Source organism: Schistocerca serialis, chromosome 5 (assembly GCF_023864345.2).
Source record: "Schistocerca serialis cubense isolate TAMUIC-IGC-003099 chromosome 5, iqSchSeri2.2, whole genome shotgun sequence".
Taxonomy (NCBI): Eukaryota; Metazoa; Arthropoda; class Insecta; order Orthoptera; family Acrididae; genus Schistocerca; species Schistocerca serialis.
Genome location: NC_064642.1, coordinates 259,267,228 through 259,290,482, shown reverse-complemented (window position 1 = coordinate 259,290,482; position 23,255 = coordinate 259,267,228). Strand labels below are relative to the sequence as shown.

At 43.8% G+C, this 23,255-nt stretch overlaps 1 protein-coding gene across 1 annotated transcript in view; it reads left to right on the top strand.

The window, feature by feature from the left end:
• LOC126481052 (calpain-C) overlaps window positions 1-23,255 on the top strand; it is a 453,845-nt gene that overhangs the window by 284,197 nt on the left and 146,393 nt on the right. The window contains exon 4 of the mRNA XM_050104532.1: window positions 3,805-4,054. Within this exon, the coding sequence (XP_049960489.1) occupies window positions 3,805-4,054 (250 nt within the window). The remainder of the gene's footprint in view (window positions 1-3,804; window positions 4,055-23,255) is intronic.

Genomic DNA, 23,255 nt, shown 5'->3' with positions numbered 1-23,255 from the left:
ATGCCGTAGAGAAGAACAGGTGGCAATCATTCGCGGAATTCAGAATTAATTTCTGATGTAATATTAAAATTACTTGAAATTTCTTCGCATGCAGTTAAGTCCTAGGTTTTGCGCCTGTCTTACCACTGAAGATAGATAATCATTCATCTGCACGATGGCAGTGTTGATGTCTTTAGATATGGTGCTTCGATTTTTAGGTGGAGGTCGTCGGGATGGAAATGATATTTAGCGGTCAGTACCGACGAGATACTATCCGCGTATGATTAGAACAAAAGTGTGCCCACGCCTGATCCCAACGTCATTCCTAAGAGAACTTGCTTCCAGAACGACTTTCATTCCTACAGACATCTCGTTACTGCCTTTTGTTCAAGTAGCTTCCAGACCCCTTGAGGGCACTATCTGAAAATTTTAGCCGTCGAATTTCTCTGAGCAGTATGTCAAAGACACAAGTATTCGGCAGAGCGACGGCGATATTCCCGTCGTGGTTTCCTTAAATTACCGTCAGGCAGCGCAGCGAGAGCCTTCAAACACATTCCACACGGAACATGTCTTTGCCCCTTATCCAGTTGTATTTTTGCTGTTAGTCACTGCAGAAGAGACCGTGAAAGTCAAATTAGTTATCATAAAACCTAATGAATGATTATTAAACCACGCCCCTCTGTGGATGGGAGAACCCGCATGCGAAACATTAGGAAGTATGTCGTGGTTCGAAGGATTTCTGAGAAATGCACCTTGGGATGCGTTCTTACAAAATGAACGTTTGTTGAACAACCAAGCGGAGACCAACGTATCCCTTTGTGAAATGTTAAAACAGCCCGTCCCCAAGAAATAGCAAAATTTTTTGTCTGTAAGAGTTTTTCGTAGGTGCGGTGCCGTAAACAAACAATCACAGGGCGATAGGCGATCTTTGTATACTTAGCTAACGTCCGTTGCATAGCTGAACATAATGCGGCTCATGGTTAGAAAAATTAAGACGAATGCCAGAATGGTTCCTTTGAAACATGGCACTGCTGGTTCCCTTCCTTGTCCTAGTTCAATCAGAATCCTGTGTTCCGTCTCTAATGATTACGGCATCAGCGAGGGGTTACATCCTATTCCCTCTTCCTCGCTTTCATGCAACTGTCTGCTACCCTGTACCTGAAATTGTCAGTATCGTAACCCGAAATTCTAATAACTTGAGTTTAACTGAAAGTAAGGTAAAAGTTAAACGCGCCGGTATTAGACTTCAAGTGGAATTACAAATCGATGTCATATTGCTACATTAATGAAGAAATATATCTATGTTCATGCATTCCTGATGAACGAAGAGTAGTCACGAGTTTTAATTTTATCACCTCGCCTAGGCATTATGGTGTAGGCATGCATCATGCACAATGGCCAGACACCACTGCATACGAGGAGCGACAATAAATATATGAGACTGATGTGAAAAAAATGTTGCTTAACGTTTTAGTCAAGTTTAGTGCTGTCTCCTTCAAAGTAGTTCCCTTCTGATTGCACACACTTTTTCCAGCGCTTCTGCCAGTGATAGTAACATTTCTGGAACTCATCTTCTGCAATATCCTCCAAGACCCTCGTCACAGCTTTTTGGACATCTTGTGTTGAGAATGTTGAAAATGTTGTCTCTTGACCACCGTTTAGACTCTTGGAAATAGAAAAAAATCGCACGGAGCGATATCTGGTGAATAAGGTGGCTGTGGTAGTACTAAAATTTATTTTGAGGTTAAAAATTGCTGTACTGACAGAGCAGTATGGGATGGCGCATTATCGTGATGCAGAATCCAATTATCAGCAATGTAGACACGGACACAAAGAACTCTTTTACGAAGTCTTTCTAAAATTTCTTTGCAGTAATATTGGTTAACTGTTTGTCCAGGAGGCACCCACTCCTTATGAACAATTCCCTTAGAATCAAAGAAGCACACAAGCATGCATTTCACTTTTTTGGTCTGGGTGATCCCTATGAGCACCATTGCGAACTTTGGCGTTTTGTCTCAGGACAACTTTCATCACCAGTGATAATCAACAATTCTGAATTGATTTCCGTTTGCTCTAACAGATCGGCTGCCACATTTTTCCGTGTTTCTTGTTGTTGTGGTGTGAGATTTTAGGGGACCATTTTTGCACAAATCTTTCTCATACCAAGATCTTCAGTTAATATTAGACGAACCGTTTCTCGATTGACGTTCAGTTCTTCTGCAATCGTTTTCACGGATAATATTCGATCAGATCGTACGAGTTCACGCACTCTGGCCAAGTTGACATCCGTCCGTGAGGTTGATGGTCGTCCACTGCAGTCTTCATCTTCAACATTCGTTCTGCCTTCACTAAACATTTTATGCCAACGAAAAACTTCGCTCTTGACATAACCTCCTCTCCAAAAGCCTTCTGAAGCTTACCGTAAGTTGTCGTCGCGTTTTCACCCAATTTAACAGAAAAAGAAATGGCATACCATTGCGTAATATTATACGGTTCCATTTCCGTGAGGAGAGACGCAAACACAACTTACTAAAGCACAACTCACGACTGAACAAACAGTTGCATCGATGTGCCGCTTGGACTAGAAGCAGCTTATAGACCAAGGTCAAAGATATTGTGCCTACGCAAGCCTGCAGGGTTGCCACGTCTTGCAAAGAAAATCAGTCTCATTACTTTATTGTCGCACCTCGTATGTTTGCGTGAGGTATAGCTACATCTCAGCAGTACTACAAGGAGATTATCCTGGATCGTGTCCGTCTGTTTGGGGGTGTGGCAGATCCCGATCTTTTTCCTATGGACGACAGTGCCCGCCGACACAGGAAATTGAAGATATTGAACGTATGGAATGGCCTGCGTACTCTCCAGACCTAAATCCTATAGAGAATGCCTGGGATGCTCTTGGTAGATGTTCTCCTCAATAAACACCCGCTCCCCGAATCGTGGAAGAACTACAAATCGGCTTGAGAGACGAGTGCGACAACATCCCCCAAGGACTCCTGTGCACTTTGGTAGCCAGCATGAATAACAGCTGTAAAATGTGCTCTAGTGCCCGAGGAGGGCGTATTTCTTATCCGATATCGAGCCTTATGTTGGGATTCTGACCTGTGTCAAACATGAACGTTATTTATGTCTCATCCTGCTTTCCGATGTGGTGAAATATGTATAATTTTCCGTTTTAAATATGCCACTCCACCTCTATTTCATATTTACTGCGTTTCATGTTGTCCACTATCGCCTGTGATTATTCCTGTCCAACAGTATGTTGGGATTCTGACCTGTGTCAAACATGAACGTTATTTATGTCTCATCCTGATTTCCCATGTGGTGAAATCTGTATAATTTTCCGTTTTAAATATGCCACTTCACCTCTGTTTCGTATTTACTGTGTTTCATGTTGTCCATTACCGTCTGTGGTTATTCCTGTCCAACAAGATCTCTATTTCTTACTAATTGTCAACCAGTGTATTTTCTTCTAATCACATAAAGTGCCGAGACGACAGTGGTTTGGTTGCTTGGTAAGCTGACCCTTTCATGTGCGTTTTGTTCTCCCTAGAGTGTCCTGACTGCTAAGATGTATGCATATTGCTCTGAAACAATAGAAAGAATGGAGAAACCGTCACTGCACGCTTGGTCAGGAAAACCATTGGCGACTACCATGACTGCCTTGGGCAGTATGTAGTCACTAGCAGCCGCCATTTGGAGGAACTGTCATCCTTCAATCTGGTGGTTCCTACAAAAGACCTTTGTACTGCTGGTCTCTTTCGGTATTATCGCCCTTACTAGTGGTGACGACACGCTGATGGTGTGGGCCGCGCTGTGTTGCAGGGGACCGGTGGCTGGTGTCGTGCCTGGGCGTGCTGTACCTGAGCAAGGGCCTGTTCTACCGCGTGGTGCCGGCCGACCAGACGTTCGAGCAGTACGCGGGCGTGTTCCGCTTCCGGCTGTGGTGGTGCGGCGAGTGGCTGGAGGTGCTCGTCGACGACCGCCTGCCCACCGTGCACGGCCGCCTCGCCTTCCTGCAGGCGCAGCACTCCGACCAGTTCTGGCCCGGCCTGCTCGAGAAGGCCTACGCCAAGTCAGTACCGCCTGCATTTCTCAGCTGTGTGCCTATGTTTTACTTTTGACACGGGTCGAGGAGTTCGATCAAATCAAATGGGATAATGTCGTGGAAATTAGATAAGAAAAGATACACTGATTAAATTAGAGATTAGATTAGATTAGTACGTGTTCCATAGATCATGAATACGACACTTTGTAATGATGTGGAACGTGTCATTAATAAAAGGTGTCTATACAAGATATTACATTAGACAAAATATTACATGACACTCAATATTTTTTTTTTTTTTTTTTTGTGGGGGTTGGGAAATTACCCACTTACTATATCCAAAAATTCATCTGATGAGTAGAAGGAGTTGCCATTAAGAAATTCTTTTAATTTCCTTTTAAATGCTATATGGCTATCTGTTAGGCTTTTGATGCTACTAGGTAAGTGACCAAAGACTTTTGTGGCAGCATAATTTACCCCCTTCTGAGCCAAAGTTAGATTTAGCCTTGAGTAGTGAAGATCATCCTTTCTCCTAGCGTTGTAGCCATGTACACTGCTATTACTTTTGAATTCGTTCGGATTGTTAATAACAATGTTCATAAGTGAATATTTATATTGTGAGGATACAGTGAAGATTTCTAGCTCTTTAAATAAGTGTCTGCTGAAAGTAGTGGGCCTAGAAGAAAAATGGCTGTCGGTCGCCGAAGTAAAGAAAGTATAAAATGCAGACGGGCAACAGCTAGAAATGTTTTTCTAAAAAAGTTTTATACTGGTTGGTAGTGAGAGTAATAACCGAATAAATAAAGACCAGAATGACTACTTGACATTTATTAGCTAAATATTACAAATTCTCAGAATAAACGTTAAATAACTTCATGTCACAACAAATACTCATATAAAAATATGTAGACTGACACGATGAGTTACACTAAATAAAAAAAAAATGGTAATGTGTGTGAAATCTTATGGCACTTAACTGCTAAGGTCATCAGTCCCTAAGCTTACACACTACTTAACCTAAATTATCCTAAGGACAAACACGCACATTAATGCCCGAGGAAGGACTCGAACCTCCGCCGGAACCAGCCACACAGTCCATGACTGCAGCGCCCTAGACCGCTCGGCTAATTCCGCGAGGTACTAAATACAATGAGTAACTGCCTTCACTCCTTGGTATGAACACTCCTGCCCATCATACAGGTTGCCATTTACCTGTGGTCCTAAATTTGACCACTCACTCAAACTATATATACATGGACACTGTGCTCATTTGCAAAACAGATGACATAAGAATTTGGCCAAGACAGAAGATCATAATGGTCTCGGGCATGGGTCAATTAAATTTCTTCTAATCATATATTTAAGATACATTGTAAGTAGGCTGTTTATGTTTTCTTATTGGCAACGTTACGTAGCGGTCTGTGTGAGAATCACTGGCTGTGCTGTGTGCAGTCTGTGGCTAGTTTGCATTGTTGTCTGCCATTGTAGTGTTAGGCAGCGGCAGCTGGATGTGAACAGCGCGTAGCTTTGCGCAGTTGGAGGTGAGCCGCCAGCAGTGGTGGATGTGGGGAGAGAGATGGTGGAGTTTTGTAATTTGTCATGAACTGCTATATATATTATGACTATTAAGGTAAATACATTGTTTGTTCTCTATTAATATCTTTCATTTGCTAACTATCCCTATCAGTAGTTAGTGCCTTCCGTAGTTTGAATCTTTTATTTAGCTGGCAGTAGTGGCGCTCGCTATATTGCAGTAGTTCGAGTAACCAAGATTTTTGTGAGGTAAGCGATTTGTGAAATGCATAGGTTAATGTTAGTCAGGGCCATTCTTTTGTAGGGATTTCTGAAAGTCAGATTGCGTTGCGCTAAAAATATTGTGTGTCAAGTTAAAGCACAGTCTTGTATAATTGTTCTAAGGGGACGTTTCAACATAATACTTCCGTAACACATTCCACAGCACTACATAACTTTTAAAACCGTCAGACAGCCACATATAACGTTAAAAAAAGGAATGATCGTATGGTACTGATAACTGGGAGTCCACACCTGGGGAAGTTCGGCAGGGGCGTTGCAAGTCTTTTCAGTTGACGCCATATTGGGCGACTTGCTTATAGATGAAGATATAATTATGATGACAGCACAACAACCCAGTCCTTGTGCGGAGAAAATCTCCGGTCCCGCTGGGAATCGATTCTGGACCCGCTGTATAGCAGTCAGATGCGCAGACCACTCAGTTAATGAGGCGGACATATAATATATATTTAAATAACAACAGCAAGTTTTCAAAACACTTCCTTAAAATAAAGACTTATAAGAGTTATACTAACACTTCTTGCCCACACCTGTAACCCAAACTTCTCAGTAAGTTTAACACAAAAAAAGACCAGGTTTAACTCTTGCCAAGAAACAATACCTTAAAAATGGGACCCACAGTGACAACCAATTCCAATGCACAACTAAGCCCAAAGCATAACTTATAACCAACCCGGAGTGGCGCCGTTTGAGAGCTCCGTTCTAAGCCACATACAAGTCCGAGAGCTGTGAAGATGGGACACACCAGAAACTCAATTTACAATTAAGAAGCCATAACTATAGAACAACCAGAACGTACCGCTGGCATTCCACTTGTGATTGAGTGGAGTGCAGCTGTCTACAACATATTCCCTTCTGGGAATTCAATTATTCTCAAATAAATGTACGAATGTTTTCAGTGAGACTCTGGGTTTTCTACACCCTCAGCGCAGCACGTCACGCACAATTCCGTGAGAGCAAACGACGCGCTGCAGGAAACATCGCAAACAGTATCATCACTACGCCACCCCTCTCCCTATACGGTAAAAATGCACTCGGAGCTGTTACTCACTAGGCTGTTTCAGCAGTCAGACTGCAACTCCTCCAGCCATCCTTCCAGATCGGAGGCCCACACCAGCACACCAGACGCACTGCCAGTCGCTCCGGCCTGCCTCCTCGATTTTGCCACAGAGGGAGCGCCAGGGCTCAGAGCCAAAGACCGCAAACGTCTCGTGACGGTGAAAATGTGTCGCGCAGCGAAACTTCGGAGCAGGATAGAACTGTATACCAGGTTGGAACGTGAACCCATAACGCCTTTCAAGGGCAAAGCTCTTACTGACCGAGCTAGCCAGACAAGACTGACAACCGGTCCTCGAAGAAGGCGAAGTAAATATTCCAGAATTCGAATCGAGAACAGCTGCCAACACGAGTAACGTAGAAATAAATATCCTCGGAGTAGTGAAGCAACTTAAATCACTTCATAAAAGCATGTCTTCTGGTCCAGACTGTATACCAATTAGCTTCATTTCGGAGCATGATGATACATTTGCTCCATACTTAACAATAATATACAACCGTTCGCTCGACGAAAGATCCGTACCCAAAGACTGGAAAGTTGCACAGGTTACACCAATATTCAAGAAAGGTAGTAGGAGTAATCCACTAAATTACTGGCTCATATAGTTAACGTCGATATGCAGTAGGATTTTGGAACATATATTGTGTTCGAACATTATGAATTACCCCAAAGAAAACGGTCTATTGACACACAGTCAACACGGATTTAGAAAACATCGTTCTTGTGAAACACAACTAGCTATTTACTTGCACGAAGTGTTGAGTACTATTAACAAGAGATTTCAAATTGATTCCGTATTTCTGGATTTCCCGAAGGCTTTCGACACTGTACCAAACAAGCGGCTTATCGTGAAATTGCGTACTTTTGGAATAGCGTCTCAGTTATGTGACTGGATTCGTGATTTCCTGTCAGAGAGGCCACAGTTCGTAGTAATAGGCGGAAAGTCATTGAGTAAAACAGAAGTGATTTCTGGCGTTTCCAAGGTAGTGTTATAGGCGCTGTGTGTTCCTTATCTATTTAACGATTTGGGAGACAATCTGAGCAACCGTCTTCGGTTGTTTGCAGATGACGCTGTCCTTTATCGACTAATAAAGTCATCAGAAGATCAAAACAAACTGCAAAACGATCTAGAAGAAATATCGGAATGGTGCGAAAAGTGGCAGTTGACCCTAAATAACGAAAAATGTGAGTTCATCCACATAAGTGCTAAAAGGAACTCGTTAAACTTCGGTTACACGATAAATCAGTCTAATCTAAAAGCCGTAAATTCAACTAAATACCTTGGTATTACAATTACGAACAACTTAAATTGGAAGGAAAACATAGAAAATGTTGTGGTGAAGGCTAACCAAAGACTGCGTTTTATTGGCAGGACACTTAGAAAATGTAACAGATCTGCTAAGGAGACTGCCTACGCTAGGCTTGTCCGTCCTCTTTTAGAATACTGCTGCGCGGTGTGGGATCCTTACCAGATAGGACTGACGGAGTACATTGAAAAAGTCCAAATAAAGGCAGTACGTTTTGTATTATCACGAAATATGGTAGAGAGTGTCACAGAAATGATACAGGATTTGCACTTTAATTGATCATGTCTGGACTTTAGACCAGTATAAGTGTTACGTGAAGCCATACCACTGTGCGTAGTGGTACTGTGGTTTGGATAATCGACTCACGCTCAAATTATCGTCTGCATGCGTCTAACATGTCTGGATTTTCCAGGTTTCATTAAGTCACTTCGGCTGAATCCCGGGATCATTCCGTCCGCAAGACTACTTTTATCTTCCACACCCAGCTGAGCGAATGCTCCATCTGTGAAGGCCCATTTGTCAGCAAGACATTAAACTCCCCCATTCCTCTGCCCCCAACTTTCACACCTTCATCTTACACACATCACAATAGCTCTCCACTAGATGTACCTCGTGAGCAACAAAGCAAAGAGGCAGAGCTGGGGGTTTCTTTGTTTCTGGGCGCAAGTCTGCCTCACGCCAAGGCGTTCCGATCTGTTTCCCTCGCGAAACAGGGCGCACCATGGCTAATCTGCACTGCGCGTTACCTGAGGTGCTGGAGCGCCGCGAAAAACAGCTGTACGGCGTCTGATAGCGTCTTCTTCGCGCGACCATGTGAGTGTACGTTGCCCACAAGGCCCTGGGGCGGGCGTTAGCCAGCGCATCACGTTTGCAGATTCCTGTCAACATAATGGAAACCTCTATAGTCAGTAAAACAGTCCCTTGGTGGTATGATGACACTGTTAATTCAGGAACTGCGGCAGTTGTACGTTATTGCATTGAACAATAGTCTGTAGAAGAGTGGGCAGAGCATTATACAGGGTCAGCCAGCTAAGAAAGGTCGAGTAAAGAACGAGTAAATACATTGAGGTACAGCCTTCACTAAGTTGTAGCAGACAATGAGACAAATTTTCCAAGTAGAAAAGTTATTTTTAACATTTGTACCTAATTAACGATTTATGAAGCTAACTTGTTTATTGGATGTAACTATATACTTTCCTCTGTGTCTTTGAAAAGAACCTTTAAGAAGGACTTTAACGAAATAAAATGTGCGTGAAAACTGACCAGGCAGCAACGAGGCAAAAGTGCCGCATACCATTGTCTCACCACCATGAGTAGTAGTTCCGTAGGCGGTTGTCCAATTGCGGCAAATAAAAGCAAGCACGTAACTCCGGTGCAGTTCGTGCCTTTAGTAATTATAGCATTATTATACTGTCATATCATTTACTCAAAATGGTGACAGCGGACACTGACACATGCTTTAAAGAGATTACAGACAGACAATACTGCATGTCGAATTTCTTCTGAACTTGTGACCCCACTTTCCTGTGTTATACGGCAAGATGAGTGTAGCTAAACTCAGACCGAGATATAACATTCCTTTAACACCTCCAGTTAACACCTACAGTTAATGGAACGATAAGAGCGACTGGTTGCACATTATAACCACATAAACCGCCAACTCAAATCACAATTGCATTACATCGTTTACAATGGATACAATGAATTTGTGAAGTTCCCCACGTTATAGCGCTGATGTTCACTTAGAAAGCTGTTTCCAGTGCCGCAGAAAAAAGTATATAGTTCAAAAAATGGTTCAAATGGCTCTGAGCACTATGGGACTCAACTGCTGAGGTCATTAGTCCCCTAGAACTTAGAACTAGTTAAACCTAACTAACCTAAGGACATCACAAACATCCATGCCCGAGGCAGGATTCGAACCTGCGACCGTAGCGGTCTTGCGGTTCCAGACTGCAGCGCCTTTAACCGCACGGCCACTTCGGCCGGTTAGTATATAGTTCCGAAGTCAGAGTCGTAGTTCGGCATCTATAACCGATAAAAATGATATGCGAACGTCAGAAAATTCGGCACTTCTGCTATAACCTGCACAAAATTTGGATATATTTACTCGTTCTGAATATATTTCGGGTGGCCTGAATTAGCTGTCGAACCGTGTATACTCATGCGGGTAGGTAGCTAGACGCTACGTAAGTTAATTGAGAGTTCTCTCTGACCTATAATGGCACAGATTATTGGAGCACTGGTGCTTGTAATAGTTGCATCAACACTGTCAGTGAGGTCGATATTTCCAGAGAGTGCCAGAGCGAAGATATCATCGTGGATTGTTTAAAAGGCCACAGCGACAGGCACCGTTCGAGATCGCCGTGTGTTGGATTGCCGCAACGTGACGTTAGACATTCTGTTTCTCTTATTACAATCTGGTGTGAGATTCACAAGTAGTTATTTCCAAGAACAAGTTTGGATTAAGCAGAATCTACATCAAACAAGCTTATTTTGTTAGCTTACCTATTTCCTTCCGTCGAATATGGAGGGTAGCATTTTCATGCTGTAGCGTTGGCCAATTACTATTCTTAAGTGATGCACATAAGCCAAACGTGCTGAGAAAATTTTAGGTGACAAGGTACGTCTTTGGGTCCCGAATAAGGAATCCAGTTTTATGACGACTGTTCACCAAATCTTTACTCATGACTCACCCGACTAGAACATAATCAAGATCCCAGGGAGGTGGTGCAGTAGTACATTGGATTCATTTGCGAGAGGTCGGCGGTTCAAACCCCTGTTCTGTCATCCAGATTTAAGTTTTCCGTGATTTCCCTAAATCGGTTAGGCGAATGCAGGGATGGTTACTTGGAAGGTGCAAGACAAATTTCCTTCGCTGCCTTCCGCTGTCCGAGCTTGTGGCCGGCCTCTGTCTATCTCGTCCTCGACTGCACGTTGAGCCCTAAACTTCCTTTCCTTCGTTCGTTCATAATCGAGTACCTATCGCCGAATTTCGAGGCACAGCTGTGGTGACAGTTTCCTCAACGTAATCCCTGAAGGACTAAGCTCTGCGATCCATAACGAGTAGTATGAAATTTCTCCAGAAAATACTCAAATAGTATAGGTAAATCACGGAAAGAGTCACACCTATAAGCAACAGCCTTCTTGCCAACACCAACTGTTAATAAGTGGGCAACCAACATGTTAGATATGCTTTGGCTTGTTGTAGGCAAGCGAATGTGTCCTCTGTGGCAGCGTACGTGACGTACCACTCTAGATGTCGAAGACCTCGGCAGTGCTAGGAGCTATTTATTCTATTCTGTCTGGTGGTCATGAGTGTAAACTGCATGGTATGTAAGCAACGTGATCTAATTAATATATGTGAGACTTAACTAGACTCATCAAGACTGTTTATTGTAGTGCATTAGAAAGCATTATTTGCCAAGTTCTCTTTTCATTTTCAGAAATATGAAGCAATATTTTTACGCTGTAGGTGGTATACCAGTCTGTTAAAGTTATTATGTTCCCGCACATTGTATCTGTAATATGACACATCATTTTACAACAAGATGCGGTGTCAAAACAAGAAGCGGCTCTGGCCGCGAAAGCCTATGAAGTTAATTTCGTAATAACCGTAGAGGTGAAAGCAAGAATCCAACATTTCTGTCCCGAGATACCTTCCAGTGAAGGCAATTTGCCTTTTCCTTTCTCCCAAATGCTGTGAATTCTGGTTTGTGCGGAAAACTGATAAATGCGTGTGTAGTGTTGTGTTTTTTTTCTGATAGTCTGAATCCGACCCGATGCCGGCAAATATTCTTCTCTTCTAGCACAATAACAAGGAGGCGGCCGATCTCTACGTTCACATTTAGCGGACGTATCACCTTACCTAGTGTCACGAGCCTCCTCTACTTGACTCCCAGTCGAGAGGTTTGACTTGTATCCCAGAGCACTGGAGTACAATCTGGTGATAAGGAGCTTTACACCATCTCTTCATAAAAAATGGTTATAAAAGTTTCTAGTGACACCAAGAATCAAACGTGGTTTCTCCTAGACTATCACCACTGCACAAGCGCGAATTGACGATCTTGACTACGAAGGCGAACCATCTATACTTCGGTTATCGTAATGTTTGCAGACTCTGCCAAAGCTATAAATAGGGGGCTGCTAGAGCGACGAAGAATGAAAGCTGGAAACTTAAATGAGAGAAAATCACTTCCTGCAACGCAGACTTCCGACTGTTATTTTCACAACGAAGTTTTCTGCCTCAAGCGATAGCTGCGAAAAGCGTCCTAAGAGGTTAACTCAGACCTTGAACACGTCACTATGCACTCACAGGTTTCCGAGAATTCGTCCAATTAACACAGGGTATTTCTTTCGAAGACAGCTCGTTACGAGCACGGGCCTCAGTTGTGGTCTTTTGTGTCAACCGGGGTGACGTATGCTCACTATTGACTCGTGAAGAATGAATCAGGTTCACGTGAGAAGGAAGTATAGCGTGCTGTTGTCCTTCGTTAATCAGATGTTCCATGAAACGCTGCTCTCTGCTTTCTGTTAAAGTGAATTCAACTCTACTTGCAGCCAGTAACGTTTTTCTGGTTGGTAACTCAGCCATTCTTTCACCACCTACAAGGAAGGTATCTTACAAACTTACGCTCGCCTCCCATTATAATAGATGTGACGTTGTTACCCAACTCGCTATTATTTTTACGAAATATAAATTTATTTTTCACTCAGAAAGGTATCTTTGAAGTTCAAAGGCGAGAGATACAATTTAACCCTTTCAGACCCTCTGCCTACAGTTGTGTACATTATTTTTTACTGTGTCTTGGCTCCCACCGGGGTATTTTTCCCCAGTGGAAGCCTGACATATACATTTGTGCACGTTCAGCCTTTTAATCATGCGCAAATGCTGCCGACTGTTGGGCATCGCTATGAAAATGTGAACAAGTCAATGTAGCAGTGTGCAGCAGCTCGTGACCACCCAAATACACGGATGTGGTTGGTTCGCTGTATTCCACTGTATAATTGAATATTGTTATTGTTATTTTGCATGGTACTTATTGAATGATCAATTTTCTGTTTCTTAAAATAGAAAATACTTCGTAATTAGTTATTTTAGTCCATAAAATGAATCCAAGCGTACAAAGTATGTTTTGAAAATGGTTATATACTTTTGTATAAATCTTGCATCTAAAATCATTAAAAAATCACCTAAGAGCACTACCACATAAAGAAAAATTTTCTTTCCTCCAGAAAAAACTTAGGTATATACAGGTTAACTTAACGCTGCTTTACTTTCGATCTTCTAATATTTTAACTTGATGCGCAGATTTTTTGCCTCTGACTTCACTCTTTCCGGCGTAGGCGACCGAGCGAACGACACGCAATTATCGACTATCTGCGTGATGCTCAGTGTGTTGCAATTACAGGCCTATTTAATTTTATGCAAAAAATCAAAGTTTAATAAATTTAATTAATATTTCATCGTTATCTTTGACTGTGACTTCATACATAATTTTTTTTCATATATTGGTGTTTTATTAGCTTACACTACACAGAAAGTAAAGCACTTGTACAACCGGAGAACATCATATCATGTAATCACCGCTGAAAGACAATACTGAACGATTCTATACCGGTGCTTGCTGTTCGCCTGACAGCAATCAGAAAGAAAGACTCTTTTTCAGTATCTCCATGGCAACCTTCTCACTCCTAAATAGTACTGTTGACATAAAAGTGCGTACTTTTATGATTCTTGGTGTGGACATTACATTATTCGAAGTGAGAGATATTTTCTTTTGTAGAATGTCGAGAGAGCTACAAATACGAAAACGAATGTATATCTAAGCTATCCGCTGTGAACAACGTAACCCGTTAGCACTCGTCGGCGGCCGGCCGGAGTGGCCGTGCGGTTCTAGGCGCTACAGTTTGGAACCGCGCGACCGCTACGGCCGCAGGTTCGAATCCTGCCTCGGGCATGGATGTCTGTGATGTCCTTAGGTTAATTAGATTTAAGTAGTTCTAAGTTCTAGGGGACTGATGACCTTAGAAGTTAAGTCCCATAGTGCTCAGAGCCATTTGAACCATTATAAATGTAATCGAACCCATTCTTAGTCGCAGTAGCTTCCATTCGTACCACGCTGACAGTCTAACGTCACGAAAGTGGTGTTGTAGGAGGTCGAAGATGCAGAAATGTCGAGAGCAGCATTTGATTAAATTAATTTTTTACGTTATGTCCACAAATTTCTCTGGAGACCACTGCACAGCGTATGACGGAGTGTTTTAATTCGTGCGAGACTGTGTTTGTTTTCAAAATAGACGACATGAAATACATTTCAGCCAAAAACGAAATGGTGTACTTGCTGCCGGATTCCTGCAATTTTCGCCTTAAGCAACTCAAAGCTTAGTGGAAGCGTGAAGAGGAAAGCGGCTGTTTGACACCCTTTCATGTATCATCTGTATACAAAATAAGTTCATTTCAGTAGTCTACATTCACTTCAGTATGTGACAGGTCCTACTTTCTGTGATGGAGATATTTATATGCATGTTCGGAGAACTTTCAGGCTTGCGATTATGTATAAAAATGTTAAGCAATTAAAAGGGTGTACAGTATTTAACCTAGCTGACATAACCCAGCAGTGTTAGGGATATACAAATTGAATGAGTTATCAAAATCATTAATACTCCCAACGTAGCTCATAAAAGTGAAACAAGCTTGACTGACGCAGGTCAAGGCTAAGCGAAGCACTTGTAACCGTTCGTAATCTGGCGAATCGACGTTGTTTTATTCACGCACATGTCAATGTTGCTTCTTTCTCAGATCACGCCACAGGAGAGCATGAACAGAAAGGCTGAAAAAGCATCCGGATCACGTTCGAATGATTTTGAACGGTCCCTTGTGGTTCCACCCTGTATACTAGAGCAAAAAAATTGCGATCGCACTACACAGCAAAAGGGTAACAACAGGTTGAATGGGGTTGCAGCCCCACGACGTTTGGAACGTCTGCGTGCATCAGCAGTGTTGAGCGTTGTCCTGCTGCTCGTCGCACTGCGAACTGTCGTCCTCGACCGTGAAATGTATGAGAATCAGCGCCTCAAGGGCAAGGTGTTATTTCATTGTCACCCTTTATGATACGTCCCGAGGGGTCTTCGTGTCGATTCTGAGTTGCGGTGTGCCTGAAGTGTTTTCGTCGGTCACCCATAAGAAAACTGTGTGATTCCAACGCTGGATGTCACGTTTCCGACTTCCGTTAGGAGGCGTCAAAGGAAGGGGTGAAATGTGGATAAGAGGAGAAGGGACGACCTTCGAATTGCGTGACACATCCACGATAGCGCTGGACAGAATTGTGGTGAAATTTAGTGCCAATGTGACATCGGTAACTCACCTTACACCTCATGTGAACTTCTGAGCTGTAACCTTTTTTGGCATGTTTCGACACCATGCTGTTTGAAACGCCGCCGATCCCGAGGGTGAAGTCGCAGAGCCCCACGCTGTTGTACCATTACAGTTTGTAGTCACCTTTGAGCCAAATTTCGAGCTTTGCAATGGAGACAGTTATAGGGTTCCGAAAAAGTGACAACTCTTTCATTTAACTAGTGTGTATAAAGCACAAGAGTTGTGTGACACTTTTGTTCTTAACCAGATGGAAATGTATACTTTGAACAAATTGTCTTGTTTTTTTTTCTGCCAAAGCAATTACACGCGGTTCTGGATACTATACGCTTTGTTTCTAGGATACGTGTAGTAACACTGCATCTCTTTACTCCCATATGGAGGGCAAAAAATATTCTACAAAAGTAACTGGAAAACTTTTATACAGAGTCAGTCACTAACTATTTCCGCCAAGAATAACTCCGAAAATACGATAGGTCCTGAAAAGTTTGTGGCACAGAAGGTGCATGAGACAACGGGGGTCATAATATGACGTTGGTTTTTGTTGCTAGGTGGGGTCGCTTCAGAGACAAGAACGTCAGCTTTGTTTTTTTTTTTTTTAAATGGGATGCTATAGTTTGGTACTTATTTTATGATAGCGGCTATCGAGACGAATCCAATGAAATGTATCAGTAAGGTCTTTGAAGGTAAACGAAGTTCAAAAAAGTGACATGAACGTCCATTTGCGGAAGGTGTTTGAAGTGCTGAGCATTGGTATCAATGCAGTGCTGCAATTCTTCTTATCATGGATTGAGTGATGTTCCGTATCACATCGGCACTTATTGAAGCACATGCTTTGACAATTCTCTCTCCCATACCTTCGGGTGTAGTTGGAACAATGTCTTTTACGAATACCCACAAGAGAAAATCCAAAGGCGTTAAGTCTGGCGAACGAGCCGGCCACGACGCATCTCCTCCGCATCCAATCCAACGATTTGGGAATTGTTTCTGCAAGTCATTTCTAATCATCAGCGAAAAATGTGCAGGAAACCCATCGTGTTGATACCATATTCTGTTCCTTGTTCCTAAAGGTATTTCTTCCAGTAACAGACCTAATGTTTCTTGCAGGAATGTGGTGTACTATCTACCATTAAGATTTCCTTCGATGAAATAAGGGCCTATAATTCTGTCCTCCAGAATCCCACACCATACATTCACTGACCACCGTTTTTGGTGTGCAACTTGCCGCAGCCAACATGGATTTTCAGTTGCCCAATAATGCATGTTATGCAAATTAACATTTGCATGGTTCATGAATGTAATCTCATCAGTAAATAAAATCAAACTAATAAATGTGTCATCCCTCTGAACCTGAAGTTGAGCTCATCGGCAGAATTCAATGCGACGCATACAATCCGAACCAGTTAATTCTTGATGCAGAATAATATGGTAAGGATGATATTTACGGCGATGAAGAGCGCTACCAACACTACTCTGGCTCATGCCAGATTCCCTTGCGATTTGACGCGAAATAACACAAGGATCTCGAACCACAGTGGCAAGAGTATCAATTTCCATTTCCTCGTTTCTAACTTTCCTTTGCCGGATATGTTACGTACGCGTTAAAGATCCAATTGTTCTCAGTTTATCATACACATATTTAAATGTACGACGTGTAGGGTGAGAACGTTGAGGATATCTTTGAGCATATAAGTCTCTAGCTCTCACTGAATTTCGTTGGCATTCTCCGTAAAGGACAAGGATAATCACTTGTTCTTCGAAGGAATACATCATTCACATTCGCTTGGTTCGACGATACTAGTCTTACCGTTCCTATTAGTGTTGTATTGCGAGACCGTCGAATGGTGTTTGCATATCAATGGCACTTAGATGGATACGCCGTATTCGGCGATTATTTACTATTTGCACGATATACGAGAGAGAGTTGTCAGAGCATTTGCTTCGATAAGTGCCGAAGTGATACGGAATACCACTCAATCCATGATAACAAGATTGCAGCACTGCATTGATACCAATGGTCAGCATTCCGAACACCTTCTGTAAATGGACGTTCATTCTACCTTTTTGACCTTCGTTGACATTCAAGGACCTTACTGTTACACATCATTGGATTCGTCTCGACAGCCGCTATTAGAAAATGAGTACCAAACTATAGCATCCCATTTAAAGAAACAAAGTTGAGCTTGATATCTCTCACAAAAAACCAACGTCATATTATGGCCCCCGTTGTACCACGAATGAATCAGCTGCTAGCATAATTAATTCAAATACCACAATAAAAGACTTTATGAACGCAAATGAAACACGTGAAGTGATACAACTTCCGACAGTTGTCTTTCATCTTAGAAACTCATGAAGGCTTTTACTGCCGATATGTCAAATGGCACTTGCTTCTCCCGTACAACAATGTTCCCTGAGTGCTATCGTTGTATCAATGCGATCACAGTGTCTTTATCGTCAGAGGGGAAACGTCGTCTCTGCCGAGTCAGCTTCCAAAGTACCCCCCCTCTCCTCTCGCAACAGTCTTTGCTCCTCCCCTTCATACATGTTACTTCCGTAAAACTCGATGCAACCACGAAACACAGGAGGAGCGGAAAAATTTGCTGCAAAAGTACTTGTCATTTTTCCCGCTCGGCTAGCCACGCGGTCTAACGCGCTGCTTCGAGTGGGAAGACGTGCCGGTCCCCGGCACGAAACCGCCAGGCGGATTTGTGTTGAGCTCTGGTGTGTCGGCCAGCCTGTGGATGGTTTTCAAGGCGGTTTTCCAGCTCCCTCGGCGAATGCGGACTGGTTCCCCTTATTCCGCCTCAGTTACACTATGTCGACGATTGCAGCGCAAACATTGTCTCCACGTACGTGTACACCATAATTACTCTACCACCACTCACACATCTGAGATACACTCGTCTTCCCGGGAGAGGGGGGGGGGGGGGGGGGGTCCATTGGGGTTGGGGGCTGAACCGCACAATAACCCTGGGCTCCGTGTGTGGAGCGGCGGTGGGGTGGATGGACTGCTGTGGCCTATTGTGGGGTTGTGGACCACTACGGAGGGACGAAGCCTCTCCGTCGTTTCTAGGTCCCCGGTTCAATACACATACACACACACACACACACACACACACACACACACACACACACACACACACACGTCATTTTGATGTCACTGTCCAGTAAGCTTCGAATGAAACTAACTTTTCCCCATGCGGAAGCCATCTTCCACCTCGACGGGAACATTACCCGAAACAAGTTTGTGGAGACTTACGTCGAAGAGAGACAGAGAAAGCGTATGACACGAGCCGCAAGGATAGCTTAAGCCACGAGCGCCAGCAGAGGTCGAGGTCAACGCCGTGTGCAGAGGTGGGGCGGCGGCGCCGTGTGAGGTGTGAACAGCACTCCCACGCCGCAAGGTCGGCTGTCGACCCGCTGTCTCCACCAGCCGCAGAGTGAGGTTGCGCCAGCCGCTCGTCCACTTCTCTACTACCCGCTACATCGCGTCCTTAATTACCCTCTGACCTTTACGCCAACACCACTCTTCCCGACCTCTGGACGGCTGTTAACATCTGTCCCGTTAACTAGCCGTAAGGGGCCGCAAGCAGAATTCAGCATACTCTGTCTGCATCTGCAAGACATCCACAAGGGTCTTCTGCGTGGTCGCTTCCCGAAACACAACTGCGGTACATATTAGACAATTGTTATTCATAGGTACTAGTCGATCAGAAACACACAATAGCTAGTTTTTTTTTCCCCTCCTGTAACTGTGAGAGGCACGTCTTTGGTGGAGTGATGTTTTGAACAAAGCAGGATCGCATTGCTGTCGTGAAATATTGTCTGCTAATTCTGTGAGATATAAATTATCTAAAATACTGAAAATTCACATAGACTGATTTCACTTCATACAATAAGTTAGTGTACTCTTCGTCCTTCCTTATTTTAGACCATTTGTTGGCCGAACTGGAATGGCATCTGGCTGACGGTACAAATGTTAAGTATACAGGGTTAGTCAGAAAGGATGTTACAACTTTGGAATGGCACAGAAATTTATTGAGAAAACTTACAGAATCGGTAGATGTATCCTTTTGTAGCAAACAACCTTAAGTTTGATTCACGTAGTGCATCATTTCCCGCATTCCGACACGATGAGCACCACCGTAGTGCATAGTTAAAAGGCTACTTCCACTGGTGCGGAGCGTGCTCGCTGTGCGTTTGGGTTTCATGAAATGAATTCCGTGACAACTCTTAGGGGTAAATTTCGCACCGAATACGCTACAGAACCTCAAGCAGGCCTACAATTTACTCTTGTCACAAATTCGAGGATTCCTCGATAATCGCTTCCCAGATTGGTGAAATGGCCGTGAAGGGCCAATCGCACGACCCACGCTTTACACCACTGGATTTCGTTCTTAGGGTTTTCATTAAAGACCGATAGTATGTTCCTCCCCCACCAAACAATTTAGCCGACGTGAAAAACTGAATCTACGCTGCCTTTGCACAAATTACGCTAGATTTCCTGCAACGAGTGTGAGAAGAAATTGATTAACTGTGGGATATTTGCCGAATCACAGATGGTAGTCGCATCGAACCAATATGATACTTGACACTTTTATGTCAAACTTGAGACTGTTTGTTATAAAACATCATTCCAAAGTTGTGAAGTCCATTTTGGCTCACACTGAACAGGTAATCAACACTGATCACATCTCTCGCTCGACTGTACGCCAGGGAAACGGTCACGAAGTTGGGAGAGAGAGATCGAAGTCATCCACAAAATTTTTGCGCTGTACTTTAAACTTTCTGTTGTGCCACTTCTGTTAGTGTTTATTTCGATTAGGTATTCGCACACAATCCATTCAGCCACCTAACAAAAACACAGATAAAATAGATATTATGAAATTAACAGGCTTGTTTGCGTAGCTATCCTCCGCAGCAAGCATTGAAATACTTGTTTTGTAAATAAAACCGCCTTTTCCTGCTGCCACTTAATTTATTTATCCCAGACGCATTTCGCCTTTTTCTTGCTCTAAGGCATCATCAATGGGATCTAGAACGATACAGTTTTGGTATTTTTACATTATTCAACAGTTCACGTCGCGATTCTTATGTAAAAAAGTAATTACTTACGATTTTCTTATCTGCGTTTCCTCTCATCTGGTCTGGTGGCCGCACTACCACTTTAGTACTGACATATAAGTACAACTTTGCGTTCTGGCCTTCTTCACACTGTTCACCATGTTTCCCCTTCTTTTTTGTGGTGTACTATTATCCACTCGATATAACTATTTCGTCGCACTAACTTCTAGATGTTTATACCGTGTGTGTGTACGAGAGAGAGAGAGAGCATAAGAGTGTTGAATACGAATGTACTAGGTGTTAGCGAATGGTTGAAAGGTTTAGTGACAGCTGATTTGACTTTTCGTTTCAATATTCTGTGGAGGCATTCATGGATAAGTGAGTGTAAAGATGTTGGGTGGTATTATTCTTATTATATTGGATGGTATTATTTTATTAATCCTCTTTGGGAACGTTATTCTAATATTTTATCTATTAGTGTAAATAATGAAAAAAAACTGTATCGTTATAGATCCCACTGATGATGCCTTAGAACAAGAAAAAGGCGAAACGCGACTGGGATAAATAAATTAAGTGGCAGCTGGAAAAGGCGGTCTCATTTAGAAAACAAGTGTATTATGAAATTATATTCTCTTCATCATAATGTTAAGAAAACAAGTATGCGAAAACTCTTAAAGCTTTTTTAGTGCAACAATGATTATTAACAGTCTATATTTATTCTTTATGCTTACATATTTATGCCTTAACACAGTTACCCTGTCTACGACCAAACTTCACGAAACGAGAGACCAGTTTGTTGATATACTCACTGTAGAATGTTTGACGTTGTTGACGGAGCCACAACGTCACTTTGCCTGCACCGCTTCATCACTATCAAAGTATTCGAAGGTGTTCTTTAAGTTTTGGTAAAAATCGGATGGGATCAAGCCGGGACTGTATGGAGGGTGGCCGATGACAGTGAATTCAAGGTGTCGGATTATTGCAGATGTCGCAGCACTTGTATTTACTCTGGCATTGACATGCTGAAGGAGAGGGTGCTCCATGTATGGACGAATCCTTCGGATTCGAAACTCGATTACAGTCCGTTATTTCTCACGCCCTGACATACACTCCTGGAAATGGAAAAAAGAACACATTGACACCGGTGTGTCAGACCAACCATACTTGCTCCGGACACTGCGAGAGGGCTGTACAAGCAATGACCACACGCACGGCACAGCGGACACACCAGGAACCGCGGTGTTGGCCGTCGAATGGCGCTAGCTGCGCAGCATTTGTGCACCGCCGCCGTCAGTGTCAGCCAGTTTGCCGTGGCATACGGAGCTCCATCGCAGTCTTTAACACTGGTAGCATGCCGCGACAGCGTGGACGTGAACCGTATGTGCAGTTGACGGACTTTGAGCGAGGGCGTATAGTGGGCATGCGGGAGGCCGGGTGGACGTACCGCCGAATTGCTCAACACGTGGGGCGTGAGGTCTCCACAGTACATCGATGTTGTCGCCAGTGGTCGGCGGAAGGTGCACGTGCCCGTCGACCTGGGATCGGACCGCAGCGACGCACGGATGCACGCCAAGACCGTAGGATCCTACGCAGTGCCTACGCAGACCCAGCAAATTAGGGACACTGTTGCTCTTGGGGTATCGGCGAGGACCATTCGCAACCGTCTCCATGAAGCTGGGCTACGGTCCTGCACACCGTTAGGCCGTCTTCCGCTCACGCCCCAACATCGTGCAGCCCGCCTCCAGTGGTGTCGCGACAGGCGTGAATGGAGGGACGAATGGAGACGTGTCGTCTTCAGCGATGAGAGTCGCTTCTGCCTTGGTGCCAATGATGGTCGTATGCGTGTTTGGCGCCGTGCAGGTGAGCGCCACAATCAGGACTGCATACGACCGAGGCACACAGGGCCAACACCCGGCATCATGGTGTGGGGAGCGATCTCCTACACTGGCCGTACACCACTGGTGATCGTCGAGGGGACACTGAATAGTGCACCGTACATCCAAACCGTCATCGAACCCATCGTTCTACCATTCCTAGACCGGCAAGGGAACTTGCTGTTCCAACAGGACAATGCACGTCCGCATGTATCCCGTGCCACCCAACGTGCTCTAGAAGGTGTAAGTCAACTACCCTGGCCAGCAAGATCTCCGGATCTGTCCCCCATTGAGCATGTTTGGGGCTGGATGAAGCGTCGTCTCACGCGGTCTGCACGTCCAGCACGAACGCTGGTCCAACTGAGGCGCCAGGTGGAAATGGCATGGCAAGCCGTTCCACAGGACTACATCCAGCATCTCTACGATCGTCTCCATGGGAGAATAGCAGCCTGCATTGCTGCGAAAGGTGGATATACACTGTACTAGTGCCGACATTGTGCATGCTCTGTTGCCTGTGTCTATATGCCTGTGGTTCTGTCAGTGTGATCATGTGATGTATCTGACCCCAGGAATGTGTCAATAAAGTTTCCCCTTCCTGGGACAATGAATTCACGGTGTTCTTATTTCAATTTCCAGGTGTGTAGTTACGTTACACGTCGCCATGTTACACACTACAGTTCGGAGCCATCTAGGGCCAGAGGGCTGTAAATATGTAGACGTGAAGAATAAAGATGTAGAA